General features: G+C 38.9%; 1 protein-coding gene across 1 annotated transcript; it reads left to right on the forward strand.

Annotated features, from left to right (window-relative positions):
* Positions 1-850: 850 nt before the first annotated feature.
* Positions 851-27,233, forward strand: IL20RB (interleukin 20 receptor subunit beta). Its single transcript, XM_020986150.1, has 7 exons — positions 851-1,064; positions 10,132-10,258; positions 13,657-13,847; positions 17,695-17,819; positions 21,731-21,884; positions 24,394-24,536; positions 26,185-27,233. The coding sequence occupies exons 1-7, from the start codon at positions 992-994 to the stop codon at positions 26,308-26,310; spliced, it is 939 nt and encodes a 312-aa protein (XP_020841809.1). The 5' UTR covers positions 851-991; the 3' UTR covers positions 26,311-27,233.
* Positions 27,234-27,434: the final 201 nt, after the last annotated feature.

Here is a 27,434-nt window from a genome sequence, read left to right on the forward strand (position 1 = left end):
GTGCTATGCACAATGCCTGGCACACAGTAGGTGCCATACAAATGCTTATTCCCTTGCCCTATTCAATTCCTTTTCATCTCTCTAAGGTTCAGTTTCCTTTTCTATAAAATGAGGTTTTCGGATTAGATGTTTTCTAAGGTCTCTTACACTTCTAATGGTCTGATTCAAAGGTCCAGAGAGTGCTAAGAACTTATGTAGTTCAAGGAGTTAGCAGTCCAAAGGGACAGTTTGTAAAATATAATTTTTTTCTTCTGATTTCTATTGTTTACCATCTTCCATTTTCTTTTTTTTTTCAGTGCCCTCCCTTGACTGAAATGAACTCAAGGTGGCATTGAGAAGGATCATGGAATCTTAGATTATAGATTTGGAGCTAGAAGTGACTTTAAAAGGTCGTCTTAGTCTAACTTGTCATTTTACAAAAGAGGAAACTGAGGCCAGAGAATTAAATTACTTGCTCATGATCACATAGCTTGTAAGTAGCAGACTTGGGATTTGAACTCACGTTTTTTTTTACTTTAAATATGATTGGTTGTGGTTATTAGAATAAATGAGAAAGTATAACCTATTTCCATTACATGCAGCTGGAAAGGAAAAAGCATACCAGGTGTAGTGTCAGAAATTGCTCTAGACGATATCTCTCAGGGGAAATTCATAATATAAAAAGCCTTTATGTATAAAAGTTACAACTTGAGATGTCTCTGGCTGAACTGCAGGTATGGAATTCATCAAACAAGCTTGAGCGGAGTTGGTCTGGAACTCCTTCTAGCCACTCCCCTTAATGAAATGTGACTGGATGACTAACAAATAGGAGGGGTAGTGCGTTGTCTTGTTACACCAGTCTGATCTTTTCTTTACGGAACAATTTGGCCACCACCAAAATTCCAAGCTTTATTCCAGAAATCTGTACATTGTACCAATAATGGCTAAGCAAGACAAGACACTTTATTTGGGAAATGACCATTCAGAGCCAAGCTAAGCTTGGACCCACAGAATGGTTCTGAAAGAAGCATCGGCTAACCTGGTTGTATGGCTTCTCTGTACCTTGATTCCAACTTTGTTCACAGGTAACTTAATAGTTATTTGGGGCCTGAGGATGGGGGTGGGGGTAGGAGGTGGGGAGAAACAGGGAGAAATACCTTTCCTTGGGTTTGAATGCTTGCTTGGAGGTATCCAAAAAAATCTTGTGTCTATGTTTTAAAAATAACAACAACACAAAATACCCCAAAAGGTAAATGCTTTTAATTTAGAATTCTGTCCATCTTCCAACTTTCAGCTAGCAAGATAGAAAGGTAAGAGTGATCAAAGAAGAAGATGCTTGTGACATACATCAGGAGCTCCAAAGGCTGAAGGAATCCTATCAAGTTTTGCTTCTTTTTTTCTTCTTGTTTTCCAGTTTCTAAATCTTAAAATGTATATGCTCTGGAGGCTTCCTTCCATGTGTGCTTCAAGAAGAAGAATTTGTTATGGGTTTATAAATTCTCGCTTCGATATAACCCTACATGGGAAGGGACAACTAGCATGAAACTAGTTCCAAAACTCATAAGAAATTATTTCCTATATAAATTCTAATCTTTTCATAAAAAGCAAGAGGAAAGAATATCACACTTTAAAAAAAGCACTTTTAGATGAAAGAAATTTTCTCAGCCAGCAGAGTTTGCTACAGACTGTCTTGCCATGCTCCAGTTTGCTTGTTACTGCTTGTTTCATTATTCTGAAATCCTAGCCTCAATTGCCTTAGATTCGTTTTCATGTCACAACTTGCTTCAGAGGGGTTTCTTTCTCCAAATCTGCCTTTTAAGTGTTGACTTGAACCTATAACAGTGTATGTTTATTTCTTTTGAAATAAGGACAGTCAGGGTTTGTATGGGACAGTAGTTCAGAAATGGTACCATTTGTAACTTTAGACCATGTTTCTTTTTTTCTGAGAATTTAAATATCATTTTATCCTGCTGTATCCTTATTCAAAATGAACAGTGGCTCTTTGTTGACTGTGACATCCAGGCTAAACTCTCCAGGATCATCCACAATCTGGCCCAGTGCTATATCTAGTCAACCTTATTTATCCAAATGAAATGTCGAACCAGGCTCCTCACAGCTCTGAGCACATGGAGTATTATTTCCCCTTTCTTATCTCTGCTTGTATCACTCATTGCCTAGAATGTTTCCTTACTTCCTTTTTACCCTCTGAATCCTTCATTGCATAGTTCAAGTACATTCTTCTCCATGAAACTTTCTCTGACTGCTTCAGTCTTCACAAATTCTCTGTCTTCTAAACTTCTATAGCAGTTCTGATCTATATGAATAATGTTAAATTCATACATATTATATGCAATATGATATAAATTACATTGTATCGCACACTATTGCTCAGTTGTTCATTCACGTTCAACTCTTTGTGATCTCATGTACCATGCTGTCAGTGGGGTTTTCTTGGCAAAGGTACTGGTTTGCCATTTCCTTCCCTAGTGGGTTAAAGCAAACAGAGGTTAAACAACTTGTCCAGGGTCACATAGCTGGTAAGTGTCTGAGGTTGAATTTGAACTCAGGTCTTCCTGACTCCAGGCCCAGAGCCTTGTGCAGTGAGCCACTTAGCTGCCTCCTTATTGAATGCTAGCTTAGTATTAATAATGCATCGTATTTCTATGGCATTTTAAGTGGCATTTATGCTTATCTCACAGCAATCCTCTGAGGCAGGTAGTACATTATTACCATTACCACACAGAGACTCAGAGAGGGCAAAGGTAAGTCAGACAGGGTCATACATCTAATAAGTGCTAAAATGAAGATTCAAACCCTAGTTTCCTGACTCCAACTAAATTCAGTGCCTTTTCCTTTATTACAGACAAAGTTTCATGTATCTGTTCACCCAGATTATAAACTCCTTCTGGGAACACCTTTATTTCTTTGGTATTTTACACAGAATATATGTTCAATACGTATTTCTTGGTTGGTTGATTTTGTGAAGGAGGACTCAAGAAATATAGTATTAGTGGAGGCAGGAATTCAGTACACACACACACACACACACACACACACATATATATACATGTGTGTATGTATGTATATACATATATGTATATTTAAACACTCTCAGCTTCTTCAATTAGAAAGTTTATAATTTCTGAAACTGTAATAAACCTTTCCTTTAAGCATATGACAATATATAAGCCATGGAACCTAAGACTCATAAATCTGGAAAGGGCACTTGGAGGTCATCTAGTCCAATCCCTCATTTTTTAAGACAAGGAAATGGTTGCCCAAGGTAATGCAGCTAATTAACAGCAGAGATGGACCAAAACTCAGGGCTTTCCACTCTTTCTGTGATACCATGTTTCCTACCAGGGATAAGGCTTTGTAACACTTATCATCTATATCTACATCCTGTTCTGTGAACTCTCTCACCTCATTCAACTTTTTAATGAATCATTGTTTTCTCTTCCCAAATAAAGTACAAATTCCCTGAAGGCAAATGCTCCATCTTCCATTCCTTTAAATGCCCCACAATGGTTAGTCCTTTAAAAACATTAACAAATTATTTTATCTGGCATTAGAGATCCTATGCAGCATTGTACCTCAGTGTTGTCATCATATTTGGTGTTTCGATCATTCATGTTATTGGCTGCCCACTGGCACTATAATTGGTCTTTTGGAGAAATCGAGTACGTTCTAGTTGGTCCATTTCCTTTGGCCCATTGAAGTGCCTACAACTTAAATTTGAACAAAACTTTTGCTTTCAAGATCTTTCCTGATCTGTCTGCCCCTGAAGTGTCACTACTTTGGGGTGCTACACAGATGCTATGAAGCTACTTGACTGAAGAGAATCACTGATGCTGTGGCTATATGCTTTCATATCTGTTCACTAGGGGCCTCAACAATTCTACTAACACTAAATTCTCATAGTATTCATTATCAAAGGACATAGTAAAAACATAGTAAATATATTTTATTATCAATTCATTTACAGTGAATGACTAAGTATGCATTTGTAATAATCCAGGGAAGGCAGAATGGTGCTGTGATTTGGAATTGGAGGACTTGACTTTGTCACTTTACTACCTGGGTGACAGAGAGGATGTCACTTTACATCTCTGACCTTTATGTATAAAGTGAAGAGGTTGAACTTGATGACTTCTAAGTTTCTTTCCACTTCTAAATCTGGGACCTTAAATCCTAGAATGTAAGTAATTTATCATCAGCTTTAGGTCAGCAGAGAAAAATGAGTTTATTTTGGAAGAATTAAAAAGAAGGAAGGAAAACAGGAAGGAAATAAGCATTTTTAAATACCCATTATATGTTAGATCCGGTGCTAAGAACTTTATAAATGTTATCTCATTTGATCTTCATAACAATCTTAGGAGGTAGGTACTATTAGGATCCCCATTTTACAGTTGATAAAACTGAGGCAGACAGAGGTTAAGGGACTTGGCCAGGGTCATACAGCCAGTAAGTGTCTGAAGCTGGATTTGAACTCAGGTCTGCCTGACTGAAGGCCCAGTGCTCTATCTACTGTTGCTGTTATTGTTTAGGATGAGAAGAAAAAGAATTATTAGTGTTAGAGCATCTTTGTGGAGATGATTCCTTCAGAGCCAAGACCACAGGCTACATCCATTTCTTTAAGAATCAGGTAGTTAATATAGGGGATTTTGCAACTTGTTTAAAGAGAAATTGTGATATATTTATTCACAGTATTGATAAAAATGACAGATTAGAGTTTGATTAGGAAATGTAAGTACAAAATAAAATTACCCAGGAAAGTCATAATAAGAGTGAAATAAGAAGAACTAAGTCAGGTTCAAAAGAAAAATGGAATGGTTGGTGTAGTCATAATAAGACCCGTCTAACTGAATTCAGGGAGCTACCTGTTCAGAGTAAGGCGGTAGTGTGGTTTTGGAAAACAGTGTGGTATAGAGGAAAGGCCGTTGAATTTTGAAATCAGCAGACTTGAGTTTAAAATGAGAGACTGTAATATTTATTAGTTGTAAGACTATAGGTATATCGCCTTTCTAAATCTATTTTCTCATACATAAAATGGGGATAAGACTTTTGCTACCTATATACATATATCACAAGCTTTTTTGTGAGGAAATTATTTCTAAACCGTTAGCACTTTATAAATGAGAGTTATAATGATTTTCAGTGTAATTTGTGTTTAGACCTTTCCTCTGACATGACAGATTGAGTTAAGTTTTGGGGGACAGTGGTGGTAAATGTTTGACAACTGGCTCTCTGAAAAAAATGTACATGTGACACACTTTTAAATGTAATCTGCTTATATAATTTTCTCCATCATTTTCTTGAGTGTAGATAATCAACAGCAGCAAAAGTCAAGCCCTGATTTGTAGTTTCCTGTTTTCTGAGGTGTAAATGCTCACACTGAAAAATTTAACAATCAGTTCAAGTCCTTAGGAGATGGCATCAGCACATTCCTGTTTGATCTCTCTAATAATCTCCATGGCTCACGTCTCAGTGTAAGTCTCCTTTGGGAACATCATACTGTGACTTGTGTCTCTGAAAGGGTTCTTGGTTTCCCTGCAATCACTCAAGCTAACAAATGCATTCAATGTAATAGAAAGGGGCCATTTCAGACAGCAAGGAACACAGAAAGGACTCCTCTTTGAGTACTTCAAGCAATTGGGCAAGTCCTTGCTGGGGAGCACCACATTCCTCCCCACAGGTTTGGTTACAAATGCACAGCCACTTAATGCAGTTCTTGCATCATGAGTGGAATCATAGATCTTAAGATAATGCAGCATTCTGTTTTATGCCTCTTTTCAACTTCTGTTGGGTCTGTATGACCCTGGTCAGCCACTAGCAGCTCCCACACTCTTGTTTGTGTTTTTCAATATGCCATGGGAAGTCAGGCACAGTTCCTTGGATTTGGTCTGTGCCCAACCTTGCTCCAACACTTTCTTGGCATAGCTGTGGCAATCTGCTCAGCATGGCCCCTGACTTGGAATGCTCGCCTTCTTCAATGCTTTTTTGTTCTTGCATTGAGTTCTAGGCAGCTAGATGGCACAATAGATAGAATGCCAGGCCTGGCTTCAGGAAGACTCATCTTTCTGAGTTCAAATCTGAACTCAGACACTTACTAGCTGTGTGACCTTGGACAAGTCACTTGTTTGCCTCAGCTTCCTCATCTGTAAAATGAGCTGGAGAAGGAAATGACAAAAGACTCTGTTTGCCAAGAAAACCCCAAATGAGGTCGTGAAGAGTTGAACATGACTCAAAAATGACTGAACAAAAGTTCTGAGTTAAAAAAAAAAGGCAATATGGGAGAAAGGAAAGCACAGAACTTGAAACAGATGAAAGGAATAGAAAGAGAAGGGTTAAGAAGCAAAACACAAGAGGAAGCCCTGGGGGACTAACTAAATTCTGACAAATTTGGGTAAAACACAACTGAAATTTGAAGCATGTATTACAAATCACATGAGGACACAGAAAGCTAGAAGCAATAGCCAACAGGATTCTGAAATAAGGTGAACTAAATGGGATTTGAGTATAAGAAATGAGGCTGATTATAAAGAGGAAAATATTTTGTACATATGAAGGAATCAATTGAAAGACCTTATTAGTAAGGGAAGTGAATCATATTGGAATGGGATTTTTTTAAACAACCAAAATTTGGGCAGTTGAAATATTAGACATCAGCCTGGGATGATGTATTGCTTGCACTGTAAACTATGGAGGGGCGAAGATCAGATTTATAAATGAAAGAAAGAAATCTGAAAGTGAAAGTAAAGACTTGGTGACTTTAACGCATAGCATATACCAAAAGGTAGTCATAGAGTTTAGAGCTGGAAGAGACACTGGAAATCATTTAGTCCAATCTCATTATTATTAACTGCTATTATTAATAATATACATAATTTTATTAAATGAAATTTATTAATATATGTTAATTAAGAATAGTAATAGCTGACATTTACATAGCTCTGTAAGGTTTATTCTTTACAAATATTTTATCCTCATCACAACACTAGGAGGTAGGTGCTATTATTATTCCATTTTATAGATGAGGAAATTGAGGAAGACAGAAGTGAAATGCTTTGCCCAGGGCCACAGCTATTAAATGTTTGAGGCCTGATTTGAACTCAGGTTTTCCTGACTCCAGCCCTGGTGCTCCTATCTACTGTGTCATCTAGATAGACTCTAGGCAGATTTTTACGATTTTTACAGAGGAAATTGAGGCTCAGAAAGGGAAAACCCCCCAACAACTTGCACAAGCCAACAGATATTGCTAATACCAGATTCAGGATTTGAACTCAGAGCTTTTGATTCCAAATGCAGTACTTTTTTTTTTATGACACATTGTTCTTGAAGTGGGAGAGGGTTTTAATAGCATTTCATGGAAAGGATATTAAGGTGGAAGAAAATGACCTGTGAGGTCAAATTATTGGAATGTTTGTTAGCATAAAGGATCAAAGGCCACATATTTGGATAGATATGGTGACACAATGTTAGGACTAGAAAAAACTGAGTTCCATAGAGGAGAAGTAACAGAACCTGTGCTAGAACTGAAATCTCCTAAATCCAAGATACTGGTCTTTCCCATTTTGACGAAAGTGTAGTTCTCAAGAAGGAAATTCTGAAGATACAGATAGAAACAACTCCAATGAGAAAGAATAGGGAGACTTACAAGAAATCATTGACCGACTCAGGTTTAAAAACCGAATCGACAGAAGTTGGAAATAAGGGCAGGGAACCAAGTATGAATGCAGAAAGGTGACCTGCTCCTGTCAGGGTCCCTAGAGCTCAGAATGAGCTTAGATTAATGGTGATGGCTACTTTGGGTATGCACTATCCAAAAGGATTTTGAAAAAAGCTGTTCTAGGGTTAAGGGGAAGACCAAAGAAGTGATAAGGCTACTCTTTGGGAATGTATGACATGATAATGACAAATAATGTTGAAAAGACTGAACTTCTCCATTCCTATTTTTATTCTTTTTCCCTCTGCCAGAAAGCATGGTCTTTGAATTGGGAGAGAGAGAACAAAAATACTAGCACAGAGTTGTAACTCAAGACAAATGAGAAAGGGAGAGAGGACCTAGCTATCATTGATGTGTGTTCATGTCTCCAATCCTGGATTAATTATGTCTTAAGTACTGAAAGAATTGGCTGATGTCATTACTAAGCCACTGTCTACAGTCTTGAAAAGACTGCAGATAATGGGAAAGAAGTCAGAGGACTAGAAAAAGTCAAATGTTCTGTTTAAAAAAAATAAAAAGGAAAAGAGTAGAGTCTATGAACTATAGAACAATGAGCTGGACTTTGATTCCTGGCAAAATTCTAGACCTTTAAAATTAAAAAAAATTATTGATGTATTTTACTTTTTCCATAATTTCCATTTCTGAATGTCTCCTCTAGTCTTACCCATTGAGCTCTTCCTTCTTACAAATAAAAAGAACAAAGAAAAAAAGCAATTCAGTAATACCAAACAATCTTAATTGTGTCTGACAATATATACAATATTTCACAAGCATAGTCTTCTACTTTTGCAAAAAAGGAAGGGAATTATACTCTCTTAGCTCTTTTCTGGGGTCAAGTTTGGTCAGCATTCAGTTTTTTTTGTTGTTCTGTTTACAATTGTAGTTATTATGTGTAGCAACTTCTTGGTTCTGTGTATTTCACTCTTTATGAATTCATATTAATCTTCATATGCTTTTCTGAATTCTTTATAGTTGTCATTTCTCAAAACACAGTAATAGTCAATTACATTCAATTAAAACAATTTATTTAGTAATTCCCAAACCAATGGGTACCTACTTTATTTCTAGGTCTTTGTTATTACAAAAATGCTACTATAAATATTAGTGTATGTGGGACTTTTATCTCTGTCTTTGACCTTCGAGGGGTAAATGCCTAGCAGTGGCATCTCTGGGTCAAAGGGTACGTACATTTTAGTTATTTAAAAATATACACACATTATTTGTCAGATCTATAGATAAAGGAAGAATTTAGGACCAAAAAAAATACAGAGAGTATTACAAAATGTAAAATAGATAATTATGATTACAAAAGGCCCCCCAACCAAACAAACAGGTTTTGCACCAACAAAATCAATGCAACCAAAATTAAAAGGAAAGCAGAAAATAGGAAAAAAAAATTTGCAGCAAGTATTTTTGATACAGGCCTAATTCCTGAAATACATAGACAGCTAATCAAATTTATAAATATACAAGTCATTCCCCAATTGAAAAATGGTCAAAGGATGTGAACAGGCAGTTTCCAGACAAAGAAATCAAAGCTACCTATAGTCATATGAAAAAATGCTCTAAATCACTATGGGTTAGAGAAAAGCAAACAGGGAAAAGGACCTATTTGTACAAAAATGTTTATAGCAACTCTTTTTGTGGTGGCTAAGAATTAGACATCAAAGGAGTGCCCATCAATTGGGGAATGGCTAAACAAGCTGTGGTATATGATTGTGATGGAAAATCATTGTGCTATAGTAAATGACAAGCAGGATGATTTTAGAAAAACCTGGAAAGACTTATATGAACTGATGCAAAGTAAAGAGAGCAGAACCAGGAGAAATCCTGGCCTCTTGGTTCAGGTCACTCATTACCAGTTCATTCATTGTCTACAGATTGTTGTAGGGGCAGATGATGCATTGGATAGAGTGCCAGGCCTGAAGTCAGGAAGACTCATCTTCCTCTGGCCTCAGACACTTACTAGCTGTGTGGCCCTGGGCAAGTCACTTAACCCTGTTTGCCTCAGTTTCCTCATCTGTAGAATGAGCTGGAGAAGGAAAGGGCAAATCACTTCAGTATCTTTGCCAAGAAAACTCCAAATGCAGTCACGAAGAGACAGACACGACTGAACAAGAAGATAGGGAGATGATTTAAATGTGCTTTAGAGATTGTTTCTGGCCCAGAGAGTCCGTGACTCTATGTTTAGACATACTTTGAATTCTTCGTATTTAGTTAAATCCTGGTAAATCATAGGATGTAGAACCTCAAGGGCTCTTTGAGATGATGTAATCCAAACCTCTTATTTTACAAATATGGAAATGGAGGCTAAAAGAGGCTTACCCAAAGTCATATAGCAAGAAGCAAAGTCAGGATCTGAATCCAGGTCATCTGACATTAAATCTAGGGCTCTAAACATATCTCTGTCTGTCTGCCAATCCTAGATGAAGCTGTCCATCTGCCAGCCCCTCCAGACCTTTCTGTACATTCTACTAACATGAAGCACATCTTGACTTGGAGCCCAGTGACAATCCCTGGAGAAACGGTGAATTATTCAGTTGAGTACCAGGGGTAAGTTGTTGTTTTTTGATCGATGTTTTTCCTTTAGAAATCACTTAGATGAGGGGCAGCTAAATGGCACAGTGAATAGAGCACCAGCCCTGGAGTCAGGAGGACTTGGCCTCAGATGCTTTACACTAGCTGTGTGTCCCTAGACAAGTCACTTAACCCTCATTGCCTCACTGAAAAAAAACATCACTTAGATGGTATCTTTCTCCCTATGAAGACCTTTGCAACACATTATGCCCCACACTCTCTCCTGGAGTTTTGGAAGCACCTTGACATAGTGGGAAAACCCACCACAAAACATTGAATTTATACTTAGAAGATGTATGTTTTAATCTTGCCTCTGTAACTCACTACATGTGCAAGTCACTTAACTACACTGGGTCTTAGTTTTCTCAATGGTAAAATGAGGGGCTAGATTAGATGACCTTTGAAGTACCTAGGGGACTAGGTGGCACAGTGGATAGAGTGCTGGGCCTGGAGTCAGGAAGACCTGAGTTCAAATCCAGCCTTAGATTCTTTGTGACCCTGGGCAAGTCACTTAACCCTGTTTGCCTCAGTTTCCTTACCTGTAAAATGACCTGGAGAAGGAAATGGCAAACTGCTTCATTATCTTTGCTAAGAAAACCCAGAATGGTTTGATGAAGAGTCAGACATGACTGAACAAGAGTGACAACAAAGTCCCTCAAGTTTTTAGATCCATGACTCTTTCTTTTAAATTTTTAAAATTTATTTTGATTTATCAACAATCACTTCCATATGCTTTTGAGTTTAAAATTTTTCTCCCCCTTCTTCCCCACCACCCTCCCCAAGACGGCTCACAATCTCATATAGGCTATACATTTACATTCCTATTAAACATATTTTCATATTAGTGAAGTGGTAAGTAAAAATTAAAACCAATAGGAGGACCATTAGAAAGAGGAACCAAAACTCAACAAAAGAGAAAAAAAAATGATAACGATTGAACTTCCACAGTTCTTTCTTTGGATGTGGATAGCATTTTCCATCATGAAGCCTCTGAGGATGTCTTAGATCCTTGTATTGCTGAGAAGGGTTAAGTTTATCAATATTAGTCATCGCACAACGTGGCTGTTATTGTGTACAAAGTTCTCTTGGTTCTGCTCACTTTACTCAGCATCAGACCATAGAAGTCTTTCCAGGTTTTTCTGAAGTCAGCCTGTTTATCACTTCTTATAGTACAATAGTATTCCATTACATTCATATACCACAACTTGCTCAGCTATTCCCCAATTGATGGGCATCCTCTCAATTTCCAATTCTTTGCCACCACAAAAAGAGCTGCTATGAATATTTTTGTACATGTGGGTCCTTTTCCCATTTGTATGATCTCTTTGGGATATAGCCCTAGAAGTGCTATTGCTGGGTCAAAGGGTATGCACATTTTTATAGCCCTTTGGGCATAGTTCCAAGTTGTTCTCCAAAACGGTTGTAGATCCATGATTCTATGGCATTTGCAGTCTACCTTGTTCTCAGTATGGGCAACCTTAGCCCTGTAGCTTTTGAACATTGACAGACTGACATCAGCAGAGCAAGGGAAGGGATGATAAATCTACTCCGTGTAAATATGAGGTTTCAGATTTAGTTTGGGCTCATTGGCTGAAAACTCGGTGTTAGTTTGAAGGCACCTGGATAGCCTGATAACAGATAGAGATAAATCTTATCTCTGCCTTCTCTGATGCCTTATTTAGCTTTTTGTTGCAATTTATGCCTTTCGGGGAGTTCTAGGTGTGTGCCGGGCATTCACTCAGTGATTGCCTGATTTGTGAATATTCTCTTGGTATTTGTTGTTCATTTTTCAGGTGAGTCCAAATCTTCATGACCCCATTTAGAGTTTTCTTGGCAAAGATACTTAAGTGGTTTGCCATTTCCTTCTCCAGCTCATTTTACAGATGAGGAAACTGAGGCAAACAAGGTTAACTGACTTGCTCAGGGTCACACAGCTAGTAAGCAGCTGAGGTTGGATTTGAACTCAGGTCTTCTTGACTCCAGGCCCAGCACTCTATCCACTGGGCCACCTTGCTGTCCCTCTGTTGATATAGTGATACAGATATCAAAGGAGAAAGTAGAAGTAGCTGAGGAGAGGTGATGCCCCTGGTTAGTTACGGGCATTTCATTTATTAAAAAACAGTTATTAAATGCTTACAATACCAAGCATTGTGCTAAGTACTTGGATTGCAATGAAGACAAAGGCACAGCAGTCTCATCCATTAAGGAACTCTCCTGATCTAAAGTAGGAGACAATTGCAATTAACAAGATAATAATCAGTAATAATAATGATAATAACTAGCATTTATACAGCACCTATTATGTACCAGGTACTGTGATAGGATATCTAGAGAGGAGATGGAAAGTAACCAGAAAGGGAAAAAGACATGAGCGTCTGGGAGGACTAAGAAAGGCAGGTCTCATGAAAACTGCGTAGATTAGTGAAAATGGTGGGTTCTCACATCATACCTATGAGACTGGCCAACTTACAAAACAGGAAAATGATAAATGTTGGAGAAGATGTGGAACATTGGAACACTAATGCATTATTGGTGGAGTTGTGAAATGATCCAACCATTTTAGAGAGCAATTTGGAACTATGCCCAAAGGGCTATAAAAATGTGAATACTCTATGACCCAGCAATAGCACTTCTAGGGCTGTATTCCAAAGAGATCATACAAATGGGAAAAGGACCCACATGTACAAAAATATTTACAGCAGCTCTTTTTGTGGTGGCAAAGAATTGGAAATTGGGGAATGGCTGAACGAGTTGTGGTATATGAATGTAATGGAATGCTATTGTGCTATAAGAAATGATGAGCAGGCTGACTTCGGTAAAACCTGGAAAGACTTGTATGGTCTGATGCTGAGTGAAGTGAGCAGAACCAGGAGAACGTTGTACACGATAACAACCACATTGTGTGATGACTAATATTGATAGACATAACCCTTCTTAGCAATACAAGGATCTAAGACATCTCCAAAGGCCTTGTGATGGAAAATGCTATCTATATCCAAAGAAAGAACTATAGAGTTTGAATACAGATCAAAGCATACTATTTGCTATTTTTTTTTCTTCTGTTGTGTTTTGTTTCCTCTTTCTGATGGTTCCTTCTATTGGTTCTAATTCTTCCTTACAACATCACTAATGTGAAAATAGGTTTAATAAGAATGTATGTGTATAGCCTATATCAGATTAGGTGCCATCTTGGGGAGGGAGAGGGAGAAAAATTTAAAACTCAAAAGTTTATGGAAGTGATTGTTGATAATTCAAAATAAATTAATTTAAAAAAAAATAAAATGGTGGGTTCTGATGATTTTTTCCCAGATCTCAGATAACATGTTGTGTCTTATTAATAAATCTTACTGCATGCTTTTCTATCTTTTACTCAGGGAATATGAAAGATATTATACTAGTTCCACCTGGATCCCCAGCAGTTGGTGTTCTTCCATTAGTACCCCAGAATGTAATGTTACAGATGACATCACGGCCACTGTAGCTTATAACTTTCGAGTCAAGGCAATACTGGGCTCTCAGAGTTCATCCTGGAGCACCCTGAAAGAGCTTTTCAATCGCAACTCAAGTAAGTAAATTCTTTTCATTAATTTGTTCCATCTTTCATCTATTTATTTACCATTTATCTTCATCATCATCATCATGGTTATCTATCTATGATCGATCTACCTTAATCTATCTATTTCACCTTGGAGCTTCAGCAATGGTGCCCACAGATTCTCTAGTCATAGCTTCCAAAGCTTGGGGGTAGTAAAAGAAAAATACATAATACATGTATTATACATGTATTGCTAATCCATGCCCTGGAGCCCATGCAATCCTGCCTGGTGAGTACCTTACCTAGTCAAATATATCCATCTATGGGGACAGCTAGGTGGTGCAGTGGATAGAGCACTGGCCTTGAAGTCAGGAGGACCTGAGTTCAAATCTGGCCTCAGACCAAACACTTGACACACTTACTAGTTGTGTGACCCTGGGCAAGTCACTTAATCCCAATTGCCCCAAAACAACAAAAAAAAACAACAAAACCCCCAAATATATCCATCTATGCTTCACTATATCTCTCTCCTCTCCATATTCTCACTGGCTTCCTCTCCTGGCTCTGGAACCATAATCTTATTAATGATGCCATTACTGGCAAGGCTGCATCATTTTTCTCCCTTATGGCTCCTCTCACTATCTCTGTGGCATTCTTTATAAACCAAAGTACCTTTCCCTCACCACCCCTCTCTTATTGGGGTTATCTCCTATTAAAATCTAAGCCTCTTGAGCTTAGGAGCTATCTTATTTTTATACTTTGGATTTGTACCCGCTGTGCTTAGCAAAGTGCGTGGCACATAATAAGTTCATTCATTCATTCACAAATTAATTCTTTCAATTGTATTCCTCTCACCCTTTCTCATTAATATATAACAACTTCTGAAACCACTTCTGAAGAGTTACTGGTACTCTCCTCATCCTGGCAAGTACTAGATGCTTAATGCATGTTTGTCAATTGACTGAAATGAGATAATAGATGTATAATGGCTCTTCTGGCAAGGTTGAACTGTCTGACTCTTACGGAGCTTAAGTGGTTTAAGACCTGGGAAGATGTACTTATTTCCTTTTTTTTCTTTTCTTTTTTTTTTTTTTGGTGAGGCAGTCGGGGTTAAGTGACTTTCCCAGAGTCACACAGCTAGTGAGTATTATGTGTCTGAGGCAGGAATTGGTCTCACATCCTCCTGACTCCAGGGCAGGTGCTCTATCCACTGCACCACCTATCTGCCTTAAATGTACTTGTTTCAGTTGAGAAGAGAGGACTCTCTTCAAGAGGATCTGGACTGGGGGCAACTAGATGGTGGAATGGTTAGATAACTGCCCCTGGAGTCAGGAGGACCAGAGTACAAATCCAGCCTCAAACACTTAATAGCAGTGAGACCCTAGACAAGTCACTTAACCCCAATTGCTGAGAGAGAGAGAGAGAGAGAGAGAGAGAGAGAGAGAGAGAGAGAGAAAGAAAGAAAAAGTTCAATTGGATTGCAGAACTTCAAGTACAGTAGGTGTTTGAAAAAGTCTGGAGAGGGAGGAAAGGAGAGTTGGGAGAGGGAGCTGTTAGGTATATATAGCTATTAGGTTAAAGGTAGTGGTAGCTGGTTAACTGTTGGGATACTGAATACCCTTAGCAGTTGGAGCCTCTCCCTGGGGTGCACTGGAGCCCCCTCTCACGGGCTCCCTTTATTGTCAGATTTTTAATTACCACCTTCAGAAATGAGCAAATTCTACAAATCATTTTTAAAAATTATTTTGTTGATTGCCTAGACTTAAGAAAGTGACAGAGAAATTGTTAATAATGCACATTAAACTTAAAAGTCTTTCCTCATACTTTTTTTTTCTTCTGGAAAGCCACTGTTAGATATGTACTAGCATACCACTGTTTGCAGCTAAATTTATTAGGAAAATTGAGCAGAGTGACTGACACCTGACTTGAAGGAGAAACCACTGTCCCAGATGCTTCTCTATGAATCTGCTCTGCTCTCCTTTTTTCCTACTGTTTTATTACTCAAAACAATAAGTGATAAGATTATTTTCTGAGTTGCTTTTACATTCAAACTTTTGCCTACTCGTTCTTTTCTTTTTTTAACGAAAATTCAAAGGTCAGATAAAAGATAAGTTTAGTAGCTTCTTGAATTTTTGTTTTGCTAGAGAAAATGTGAGAGAGAAAGAAAACCTGTGTGTATTTGATTGCTAAATTCAACTGAGGGGTCAACATCCAGGCTTGGCAATCATAGCTTGCTGGAGGGCTTGAAGAATCTTATGAATCCTATTTGCATTTTAAAGTTTTGTGGAGAAAGGAAGGCCCTTAGAACTGGGACCTCCTCTGTAGACTAAAACCCTCTGAAACTAATATTATTTCCAAACTTTGTGCCAGGGGCTTTTTCTGCACCTCCTTCTCAACCAGAGAGGGATGGGGTGGAGAAAGGGAGCAGAGATTTCAAGGTGAGCTGGTCATAGTGACCTGAGTTGGGCAACAGATACAATGTTGAATTACCTTAAAGTATTGTCAGAATGTAGGCTATTCATTCTGGAAAGAATTAAAGAAGGGCCAAGAGGCAACCCAACAAATCTAGACTAAATCTTTTTTGTATAGCTGGAGGTAGTGTTTTAATATCTGTTAGCAAAAACAATACAAAAACTTCACATAATTAGAGTCATTAAAAATGCCTGTCCTCTGAGAGAGCCTTTAAGACAAATAAACTTTGTTTTTCTTTGATGCAAAGGTAAATAAAAGATATTTAAGATAGGGACTATTGTGTATTCACACCCTAACCATCTAGTCAACCCTTTTTAAAAAAAATTTATTAATTTATTTTGATTTATCAACAATCACTTCCATATGCTTTTGAGTTGAAAATTTTTCTCCCCCTTCCTCCCCCCCCCCAAGACAGCAAACAATCTGATATAGGCTTTACATTTACATTCCTATTAAACATATTTTCACATTAGTGAAGTGGTAAGTAAAAATTAAAACCAATAGGATAGCCAACCCCTTTTCCCTTCTGTTAGGCCTCCACCTCCCCTAGGTACCTATCCTGGGATTTCTTGGGGTTGATAGAGACTTGGAGTCGATATGGACCTGCATTGTCTGTATGACTCCTAAGATCTGTAAAACGCAAAGTTTAAGTTGGCTCTTCTTCATGATAGCGCTGTCCCTTGGTGCTCCTTGGTTGTAGCTCCTGTGATGTCTAGCCAGCTTTATCTAGGAATTCCTCTGTTGCCCTAAAAATTTGCCAGTGGGTTTAGGCATTTCTCTGCTGATCTACTTCTGCTAATGGCTACTGCACTGTGGCTTTCTTATTACCATCTCTGGGATCTCAGACATGCACAGGCTTCCACTCCAGGGAACTCGGCCATCATCTCTCTAAACAGCTTTTCAGTCTTTGCATCTCTACCAGCTCTGATTCTCTCTATCTGTTTCTGCTCTCCCTTAAATTTTTTTTTCAATTAACAAGCCTCTTCTCCTCTCCCTTTTCCCCAATGAGAGAGAGAGAGAGAGAGAAACAAAACTCATAACAAATATGGATATTCAGGCAAAGCAAAATATATATAGCCCAGTTATTTTTGAATTGGCTATCAATCAATCAGTCATTATCAATATAGTATTAAAGGGTCAATGGGTCTATACCACCTTCTGTGAGTTCATACTTTACTAATGAGCTAATTTTGTTAAGATACAAGAGGTATGAAGACACTCCTCCCAGGCACATGCTCTACATATGTAACCTTCACTATTACCACTAAGGACATTGTACACTGATATTTCCTGGGAAATTAAACCTGTCTGGATTCATTCCTTTTCTCCCACCCTTCCAAAAAACTTAAAATTGTTCCTGGAGGAGGGAAAACTATCACTCACTCTTTGTTTTAAATTTCCACAGCTGTCCTCACCTCTCCCAGAATGAAAATTAGCAAGGATGGATATCATCTAATAGTGGAATTTGAGGACATGGGGCCATATTTTGAATTCAATGTTACTTATTGGAAGAAGAGCCCCAATTCTCAGGTAAGACTTACTATATTTGACCTAAGGAAGGCCTTTGCCATTCTGCTCAGTTTGACATTCTCTGTTTCTACCAATATCTTAGGAAATCGGTCCTATTTGAAAGGGAGCAGACCTGGAACAAGACCTGTTCTGGAGGGTTTTACCTCATTCATGCAGCTCATCAGGACAGGAGATAGTCTTCTTGTCTTTGAGTCCTAAAGTCTGTGGAATCACTCAGAGCTGAGTTCAAGATGTGGCCTCAGACACTTACTAGCTTTGTGACTTGGAATAAGTTGCTTGACTTCTGTTTGCTTCAATTTCCTCATCTGTAAAATGGGGATAACGATAACACTTGTTTAGTCATGTTCAACACTTCCTGACCCCATTTGGGTTTTTCTTGGCAAGGATATCAGAGTGGTTTGCCATTTCCGTATCCTGCTCATTTTACAGATGAGGAAACTGAGGCAAATAGGGTTAACTGACTTGTCTAGGGTCAAGGTCATATAGCTAGTAAGTATCTGAGGCCAGATTTGAACTCAGGAAGATGAGTGTCCTGACTTCTGGCCCACCACTGCATCCACTGTGCCACCTAGTTACCCAAATAATAGCACCTACCTCTCAGAATTGTTTTGAGGATAAAATGGCATAATGTTTGTAAAGTGCTTTGCAAACAAACCTCAAAGTACTATATGAATTCTATTATTATTATTATTGTTATTATTATTACCACCATCATCATTTGCAATGGGCTGGGGATGGTGCTAATGCAACATGATAAGGCAGACTCTGATAGATGACCCCACAAGATACTCTTCAGGTATTAAAAAAAACCCAACAACAACAACCCAGAAGCAATAATAATAAACAACAAACTGCAAACCAGGCCTTCAGTATGCTGAGTAGCTCTTACTGAGCATTCATAGTAAAACATGGACAGAGGTTATGTAGGATGACAAGATGTAGAGAAGACCAAATCAATGAAATCTTAAATCATTCAAAATGAAAAAAAACTCAAGACAAAAGGGTATATTGGCTCAGAGACTGAATATGCCTCTGTATTAAAAGTTTTGAAATCCATTACTCTGTGAAGGGCTGCTGGAGAGGTTGGTCCTTGGCCAGAAGAATGAATTTTTGAGCATATCATTTCTTTAAGGCAAGATATTACTGGCACTCTCGGACACAGTGTACCTTGATCTATGCTACTGCTTGGTTTGCCAGGACCTTAGGCTGACCCCTTCCGTGAGGTATATTTTTGTGAGGTCCCCTTTGCCTAGCTGGCAGCACGCAGTGCAAAAAAAAAAATGAATGAAATGAATATTTGTAGAAATTGAAGTGTAGCATTTATTACTGGAGTGGTCTAGCCTTTCAATTAGGGATCTATTTTTGGTCAATAGAGTCAGCACAAAATCTCTTGGGATTGTGAAGAGGGGAGGAATGACACTGTCTCATCCTTAACTACCAGCTGCTGTTGAACTCTGCCATTTCTTGATCTAGTTTTTTATTATTCATTGGTTTTACTTTGCAGTGACTGTGCCCTAACAAGTTGTGTACATGGTAAAACACTTCCCAATCTTTGTCATCTTATTGAAATTGGCTTATAAATGCCTCGATCTGCCAACGTGTACCTGGAGGTGGGGCATCTATACCCACAGGTGAAAACTGATATAGGGCGTATGCTGGGGAAAAGGTGGGAAAACAAGCAGGCCTTTAGAAAACAGATCTTATTATGATAATTAAGATACTAAAGGGAGAGAAGCTTAGCATTGCAACTTGACTGTCTACTAGAGTGCTAAAATTGGGTTACAGATTACCAACTCTGAGAGAAGTCCTAAATGTGTGTATTGGGGGGGTTCTGACTTGGGAGGGTCAGACACTGACTGGGGGAACCAGTAAGCCAGGCCAGGAGAAGCCCCTGTAGGAGGGATGAAGCCAAAAAATGAAGAGAAAACCTAGCTTGCTGAAAATGGCTGGTCTTAAGTACTCACTGTTACAATCTGGCACGTGAATGAGTTGGTCAGAACCCCATGAGGGTATTGGTAATGTGAATTACATGTTTCAGGAAATGTGTGATGAGAACACATGCAAGCAATCTACATTTCTTTGAAACAGAGCTCTTCCTGGATGGGAAGTCCCATAACCCTTTCTTCCTCAGCCTAGTGTAATAGATAGAACATTGGACTTCAGGTCAGGAAGGTTTGTATTTCAGTCTTGTCTCAGATACTTTCTACCTCTATGACTCATGGCAAGACTCTTAGCTTTTCTATAAGATGAGAGGGTTGTATTAAATGGTCTCTAAGGTCCTTTTCTTTTTTGTGAGGCAATTGGGGTTAAGTGACTTGCCCAAGGTCACACAGCTAGTAAATCTAAATGTCAAGTGTCTGAGGCCAGACTTGAACTCAGGTCCTCCTGACTCCAAGGCCAGAGCTCTATCCACGACACCACCTAGCTGCCCCTCTAAGGTCCTTTATACTTGGAAATCTAGCATCCTTTCCATCACCTTCCTTCCCTTGGCTCTCTTTTTCACGTGAACTATATATTAGTAAGCATTTATTAAGTGTCTACTATGTGCCAGGTATTATGCTAAACTCTAGGTATACAAAAAGAGGCAAAAGACAGTCCCTACCCTCAAGGAGCTTACAATCTTAAGGGGTAATGGAGGGGATGGGAAGAGAAAACAAACATTTATTGAAGGCTTTACTTTGTGCCAGGCATTGTGCTAAGCACTTTGCAAATACTGTCTCATTTGATCCTCAGAACAGCCCTGTGAAGCAGGTGCTGTTATATTTATATTATATATTTATAAGTGAGGAAACTGAGGCACACAGTTTAATTGACTTATCTAAGATCACACAGCTAGGAAATGCCTGAGGCCAAATTTGAACTCAGGTCTTCCTGATTCCAGCTCCAGTGCCCTATCCACTGTGACACTTAGCTGACTTCAAGCAACAGCTTTTTGTCAGAATCTTTCCTACTGGTAGCCATCTGAGCTGAGGCTAGGGGTAGTCAAAATAGACAATTGCCCAGGGTACAATTGGCAGGAGTGGAGGTGGGGAGAGAACAAGGAGGGACACTTTATAATATGCATTTATATATGTATGTGAAACTGTGAATGGATATTATGTACAGCTTGCTTGTCCCTCCAAGTATGTAATAAATTCGATATGTAACTTTCAAAGCCGTTCTATTGGTGATTCCTTCTGGCTTTCTTTTTGTTTTCTTCTTATTGTTTTAGAACCCTATCCCTAGCCACGGTCTCTTTTTTTTCCTCCATTGTGAAAATGAAATGAACAGCCTATAACATATATTTACACTGATCAGAATTCTTAAGTCTTAAGCTAGGTGGTGAGCGGATAGAGCACCGGCCCTGAAGTCAGGAGGACCTGAGTTCAAATCCGGCCTCAGACCAAACACTTGACACTAACTGTGTGACCCTGGGCAAGTCCCTTAACCCCAATTGCCCTAAAAAAAAAAAGAATTCTTCAGTCTTTCAATGCTTGTTTTTCTTTACATTGTTGTTAGAATCCGAATATTAGAGGCAATTAGGTATCTGGTAAATGATCTAGTCTGACCTCTCATTTTGCAGATTAGGAAACTGGAGCTCATCAAGTCAATATGAGTCACTCATGTTCACGTAGCCCTTTTAGCAATAGAGTCAGTACCTGAATCAAGGTATTCTGACTTCAAGCCCAGTACTTTCCGTTAAAATACACACGGAAGCTTATTGACCAGGGCACCCAAATGTTTTCTCATGGCTTTATAACCACTAAAAATCAGTCTTTTGCCTAAGCCCACTCTATGATAGAGTTAGAATGTTATTTAGTGGGTCCTTTGAAAGCAAGTCAATAAAATCTTTCCTTTTCCCCAATATTCCTAGAATAGAAATGAGGCCATTCCCCCCTCAGAATATAATTATATTCACTACAAATTTCTAGAAAGAACTCTACAAGATTGTGAGGGAAGGTGGCAGTCTAGTACATCTGGAGACGATGGAGGCAGGAGCTGAGTACTGCGTGAAAGCTCAGACCATCGTGGAAGTTATTGAGAGAAGCAGTACCTTCAACCAGGTGGAATGTATCAGAGCACAAGGTAAAAAATGTCACCACTTGACTGAGATGAGTGGCTGTCTTTTCTGGATGTGTGTTTTAGGAATAATCTAACCACATTTATTTTTCTCTTTCCATAGCCCAGGTCAGACTAATTTTGCTGATCAAATTCAAATTCACCATTTCTAAGGTTCCAACTATGTCCAAGTCACTGTGTTAGATGCTAGGGATATGAAGATTTAAAAAAATGAAGCAGTTCTTGCTGTCAAGGAACTTACATTCTAATAGGAAGGTTATGACATGTATTCAGATGATTATAATTCAAGGTAGATTGTGATGAGGGCAAAGGAGAGATTTTGACAAAGTGTTCTAGGAAACTTTGAGGAGGAAAATTCATTTCATTTCATTTGAGAAAGCCAGAGAAGACTGAGTAACTTTACCATTATGCTAAATCATTGGGTGGAACTTTCAGGATGAGGCAACGCTAAGCAGCTGGTCACTGCTACTCGCTGTGGCTGGCTCTGTAGTCTGGCTTCATGCTTATCGAATGTAGTCTTTGTGAGGTGACCTGGTTAAAAACGAGGTTGGATAGTAGGTACTGAGGTGGTCATTATTTGAAAGGATCTCTCTAGCAATTTCATCTCAATGAGATCCTGTGACATTTAAGGAAGCAGAAGCCACCAGTTTTATTGGTCAAACTTTTGGACAAATGCCAATCAGTGGAAAGAGTGACTGGGTATATTTAGCTACATGGTGAGGCTTTCCATGTTGGTTTATTTCACAAAAAATCAGAGCTGGAAGGAGCAGAGGCAAAGTGGCGCAGTAGAGAGAATTCTGGAATTGGAGTCAGAGCAATTGGGTTTGAATCCTAGCTCTGCCAGTTAAGTGCTTGTGGGATTTTGGACAAATAAATGGGCCCAGATTCTTTATCAGTAAAATGAGGGGACTGAACTAGATGGCATTTATTGTCCCTTCCAGTCAGGGATGTGCTAGCAAATGTTTAACATCTGGCTCTTAAAAAAAAAAGTACACTCAAGGTACTTTTACATTTAATCTGCATTAACATTTTCTCCAACACTTTCTCAAGCCTATCTAGACAATCAATAAAACAATAAATCAAGACCCGATTTATAATTTGCCAACTTCTGAGGTATAAATTCTAACATGAAAATTTTAATAATTGGCTCTTATGAGCTCATTTGAGCTAGTTCCAGCATACCATTTAGAGCGCCCAGCTCTAAATCTATTATCTTTTTTAAAAAATCTTTTTTTTTTTTTAGGCAATTGGGGTTAAATGACTTCCCAGGGTGACACAGCTAGTAAGTGTCTGAGGCCAGATTTGAACTCAGGTCCTCCTAACTCCAGGACTGGTGTCCATTGCATCACCTAGTTGGTTTTTCTAAAGCTGTTATCTTAGGTCTAGCTCATCTAGTGTAGCCTTCCCATTTTCCATATGGGGAAACTGAGCTCTTGAAGGGGAAATGACAAGCCCCACATTATATAAAGGTAGTTAGTGATAGTAACAGAAAAGAGCTCAAGGCACTCAGACCGTTTGTGTTCTTTGCATTGCGTTGATTTGCAAGGTTCATAACAGATCTTCATCTTTTTTTTTCTTTTGCTCTGAATTCAGAAATTTGTTTTTTCTATAATACAAATCAATGACCTTACAAGGTTTCTAGTGGCTTTCACAGAATTTGAAAGTTGGAAGGACCCATTCCATCCAACCCATTCTTGAAAAAAGAATTCCCTATCACATGATACTCCATTGTTTGAAGGCATCTGATAAAGGGGAACTCTTTATGTGCCTTCCCAGGATGACCAGGACACCTACACTGTCACGCCACTTAGCTCTGTTCTTGCTGGCAGCACCTAGCACCTCTCCCTTCCCTTCTAATGGAGTTTCTATCCTGTGTTACCATTTTATCAGGCTCTCTGTTAAAATGAAAAACTAACCCACATACAAATATTGACGATCCTTGGTAGCTTATGTTATCCCTCCCCTTTAACATTGAATTTTAGTAAGACTTTCTGTAAAGTATTTATTGTTGTTCAGTCATGTCCAACTCTCTGTGACCTCCTTTGGGGTCTTCTTGGCAAAGATACTGGAGTGGTTTGCCATTTCCTTCTCCAGCTCATTTGACAGGTGGGGAGACTGAGGCAAAGTAAAGTGACTTGCCCAGGGTCACACAGCTAGTAAGTGTCTGAGACCAGATTTGAACTCAGGAAGAGGAGTCTTCCTGACTTAAAGTTTTGATTGGTTGATTTGACTGAGTTTGGCACTCTGTTGTGCCACCTAGCTGCCCCCTGTAAACTATTCCTTAAGTCAAAGGAATGATTTGAAGTGGAATTTGAAGTGGAATTCCAGTCTCAGAGACATCTCGATTTATTCTGTATAGGTAATTGTCTGCCCCACCCATGAATAAAAGTGGCCTTCGCCAACAGTCTTAGTTACTACTGCTGCTGCTTGAATTGTAGAATGTTCCGGGCTTGGAACAGGAAATGTCTTCAGTAAGCTCTGATGAAAAAAACCTGTCTTTTGTTTCTGTTTCTAGACGAATTCCCTTTGCTGACTATTGTCCTGGTCTCCTCTGCTGGTTTTGTACTGTTTCTAGTAGGTCTGCCTCTATTCATCTGGAAAACGAGCCAGTTGCTTCGATACTCTTGCTGTCCTGTTGTTGTCCTTCCAGACACATTGGTATTTATTTATTTATTTTTTCTTTACAATGGGGCAGGGACTTGGTTTCATCTGGAACATACGTTTGAGGCACATGTATGTTATGAGTCAGCCTGCACACACACAGACAGTAGGGAAAAAAGATGTTTGTGGGACTCCATGTTATCTGATGCTAGATAATGACATGATGCCATGGTACTATTTCTTATATTTCTTTTCTTTTACCTAGAGAATTGTTTGGTTATTGGTCATGATTTTCTGCTGTTTGATTGTGGGTGGTGAGCCTGTGGGCCCCTAATTATTCCCTCTTGCCTTGCTTTGTTTGAATGATTGCTAATTACTTGGAGCTTGGAAATAAGAGAAGATTGTAGTTTATAAAGAAGTTCCCTTTTCTTTTATTTCACTGTCTCCCTAGGATGTGAAGTAATCAGAGAGCAATAATTCAAGTACCTAGGTAGCTGCTGGTGAGCTGAAATTTTGATTTAGGAAAAGATTGCTGGGGTTAGAAAGGAGCTTGGGGAACATCTAGTCTAAAACTCCTCATTTTACAAATGAAGAGAGAGGTCTTTAAAGGTGTAAAGACTTACCTGAGTGCAAAGTCTGACTCTCCATTGTACTAACTGACTAGCGAGAGTAGGAGAACATGGGGTGCAGCAGAAAGGGTGCTATGTTCCAATCCCTGTTCTTCCACTTACTGCCTTTGGATGTTTCTTCCTCTTTCTGTATCTCAGTTCCCTCACCTGTAAAATGGAGGTTGAATTAGCAATTTTCTAAGGTCCTTTCTAGTCCTAACATCTTGTTATATCATATTATATCATAATCTGGTTCTTCTCTCCTTGCACCTTGCCAGGCTTTTTACACCTTACCCCTTTCTCCATGTGATCTGCTATCTAGTGGCATTGCTGAGGCTAGAACAAAACACTCTTGTCTCCTGACTGTCTATTTTCACTGGCTATCCTTCAATGCTCTCCTTCCTCATCTCCATCTCCTGGTTTCCATGACTTTTTTCAGGTTCCGGGTAAAAGTTTACCTTGTGCAAGAAGACTTTCCCAATGCCCCTCTCATGCTTTCCTTTAATTGCCTTCCCACTAAAATTTATCTCTGACTTACCATGTGTCTATCTTGTCTGTGCATAGCTGTTTGCATGTTGTTTCTCCCGTTAGAAGTGAGCTTCTTGAGAGCAGGGGCTATCTTTTGCCTTTTTGTGTATCCATTTTGCTTAGCACAGTAGCTGGTACATAGCCAGTGCTTAATAAATGTTTATTGACGGACTGATTCATTGATTTTGAGTGAATCAGTACTGAGCGCTCTTTGTCAGCATCTAGTTCCATTTGGGTGACAACTGAAGCAGAGCCAGATGGTGTTTGACTTTTGGTTCCTGATCTGAGTAGCTGCAGTATGATTGATACTGTAGGTACAAGGGCATGATTTGGGTAACACCAATGTGTGCACAAGTGGGAAAGGAGGCATGATAGCAGGAAGCAGTTTAAAGATTAACCAGGTAAGCCCTGAAGATTAATTAGTAGATCAAGATGGACCTTATGGGGGACTCTCAATTTAGGTCTCTCTCTGAGAATTACCCATAGCTAATGACACAGTTGTGACTTTATCCTGGAAGAAAATTCATTAATGCTAATGAATGTTCACTTTAAAATGTTTTCCCTTCCAGAAAATAACAGATTCACCTCAGAAGTTAATAAGCTGTAAAAAGGAAGACATTGAACCCTGTGATATCGTTGCACGGGTGATCTATCCAGAAGAGCTTTTTCGTTCATGGATCCAAGAGGCTTTATAGAGGACTCTGGCTGAAATACAGATCAGCAGGACACCAGAAGCAGCCAGAGAAGAGGGCTTCACTTTTAGAAAAGTAAACAAGAGAACCAAGGATAGATAACCTGTGGTCTATTTGCTTGGAACTAGCTGTAGACAGAAATAGCTTCAGGAAGACTCTTACCAGAGATATCCTGGTATCATGGGAGGTTTGTTGGACTAGAGATTGGAAGATCTGGGCTCTAGTCCTGATTCTGCTGCTAAGAAACTATGTGAATATGGGCAAGTTACTTTCATTCTCTGGGCCTCAGTTTTCTCATCTGTAAAATGATGGGATTGGACTATATGACCATATGATTTTATGAAACAGCATTCTGACATGCTAGTGATATGTTGACTTACATGCTAGCCAAGCAAAAACTGGCAAAGGGATCTTCTTCTACTTAACTACCTTCATAAATGCTCTTACCATGAATCCTGGAGAGTTGTGTCCTTTCATAGACATTCCCTACCCTTGACCAATACAGGAGCTGCTTGAATGGTAGCTATGGATATATTGACATCCATTTGGTCTTTTCAGGTATTGAAATATGTTGGTCACAATTTATTAATTTCCAGTCATTGGTATTATCTTTAAAACTTCTTTTCATTGAAAAGGGAATGGTGATTGCCACTATTGTGGGTGCATAAAAGCTGAGAGAACCATTTGGAAGGACCTTTTTGAAATGAAATGCTATGAGGACTTGGAACAGGTCCTGGTGATGGTGGGAACTTGACAAGTGTCCAGGAAAGGGTTAAATGGTTCAGGATAGCAGCTTATATTCTTGCTCTTCCATCCATCACAGGTGCATCTTTCTGACCAGACTGTAAGCTCTTTGAGGGCAGGAATCACATCTTGTTTACATTTTTATATTTTTCAACACCCAGAGCAGGGATCTGCACACAGAATACGCTTAATAAATGTTTATTGGATGGATGAAAGTCTGAATTATTTCCTTTCTCTATGTTGGCTTGCATTATATTTTCCCTTCTTTGAAGAACTTATAATAGGTAGTTTATTTACTTTTCATAGGTTTTAAGCATTTATGGTACACGGAGATTCCCCAACAGCTGGATACTTTAATAAGTACTTTAATTATTTACTTCTTG

Source organism: Phascolarctos cinereus, unplaced genomic scaffold (assembly GCF_003287225.1).
Source record: "Phascolarctos cinereus isolate Bilbo 61053 unplaced genomic scaffold, phaCin_HiC Scaffold_726;HRSCAF=1367, whole genome shotgun sequence".
Lineage (NCBI taxonomy): Eukaryota > Metazoa > Chordata > Mammalia > Diprotodontia > Phascolarctidae > Phascolarctos > Phascolarctos cinereus.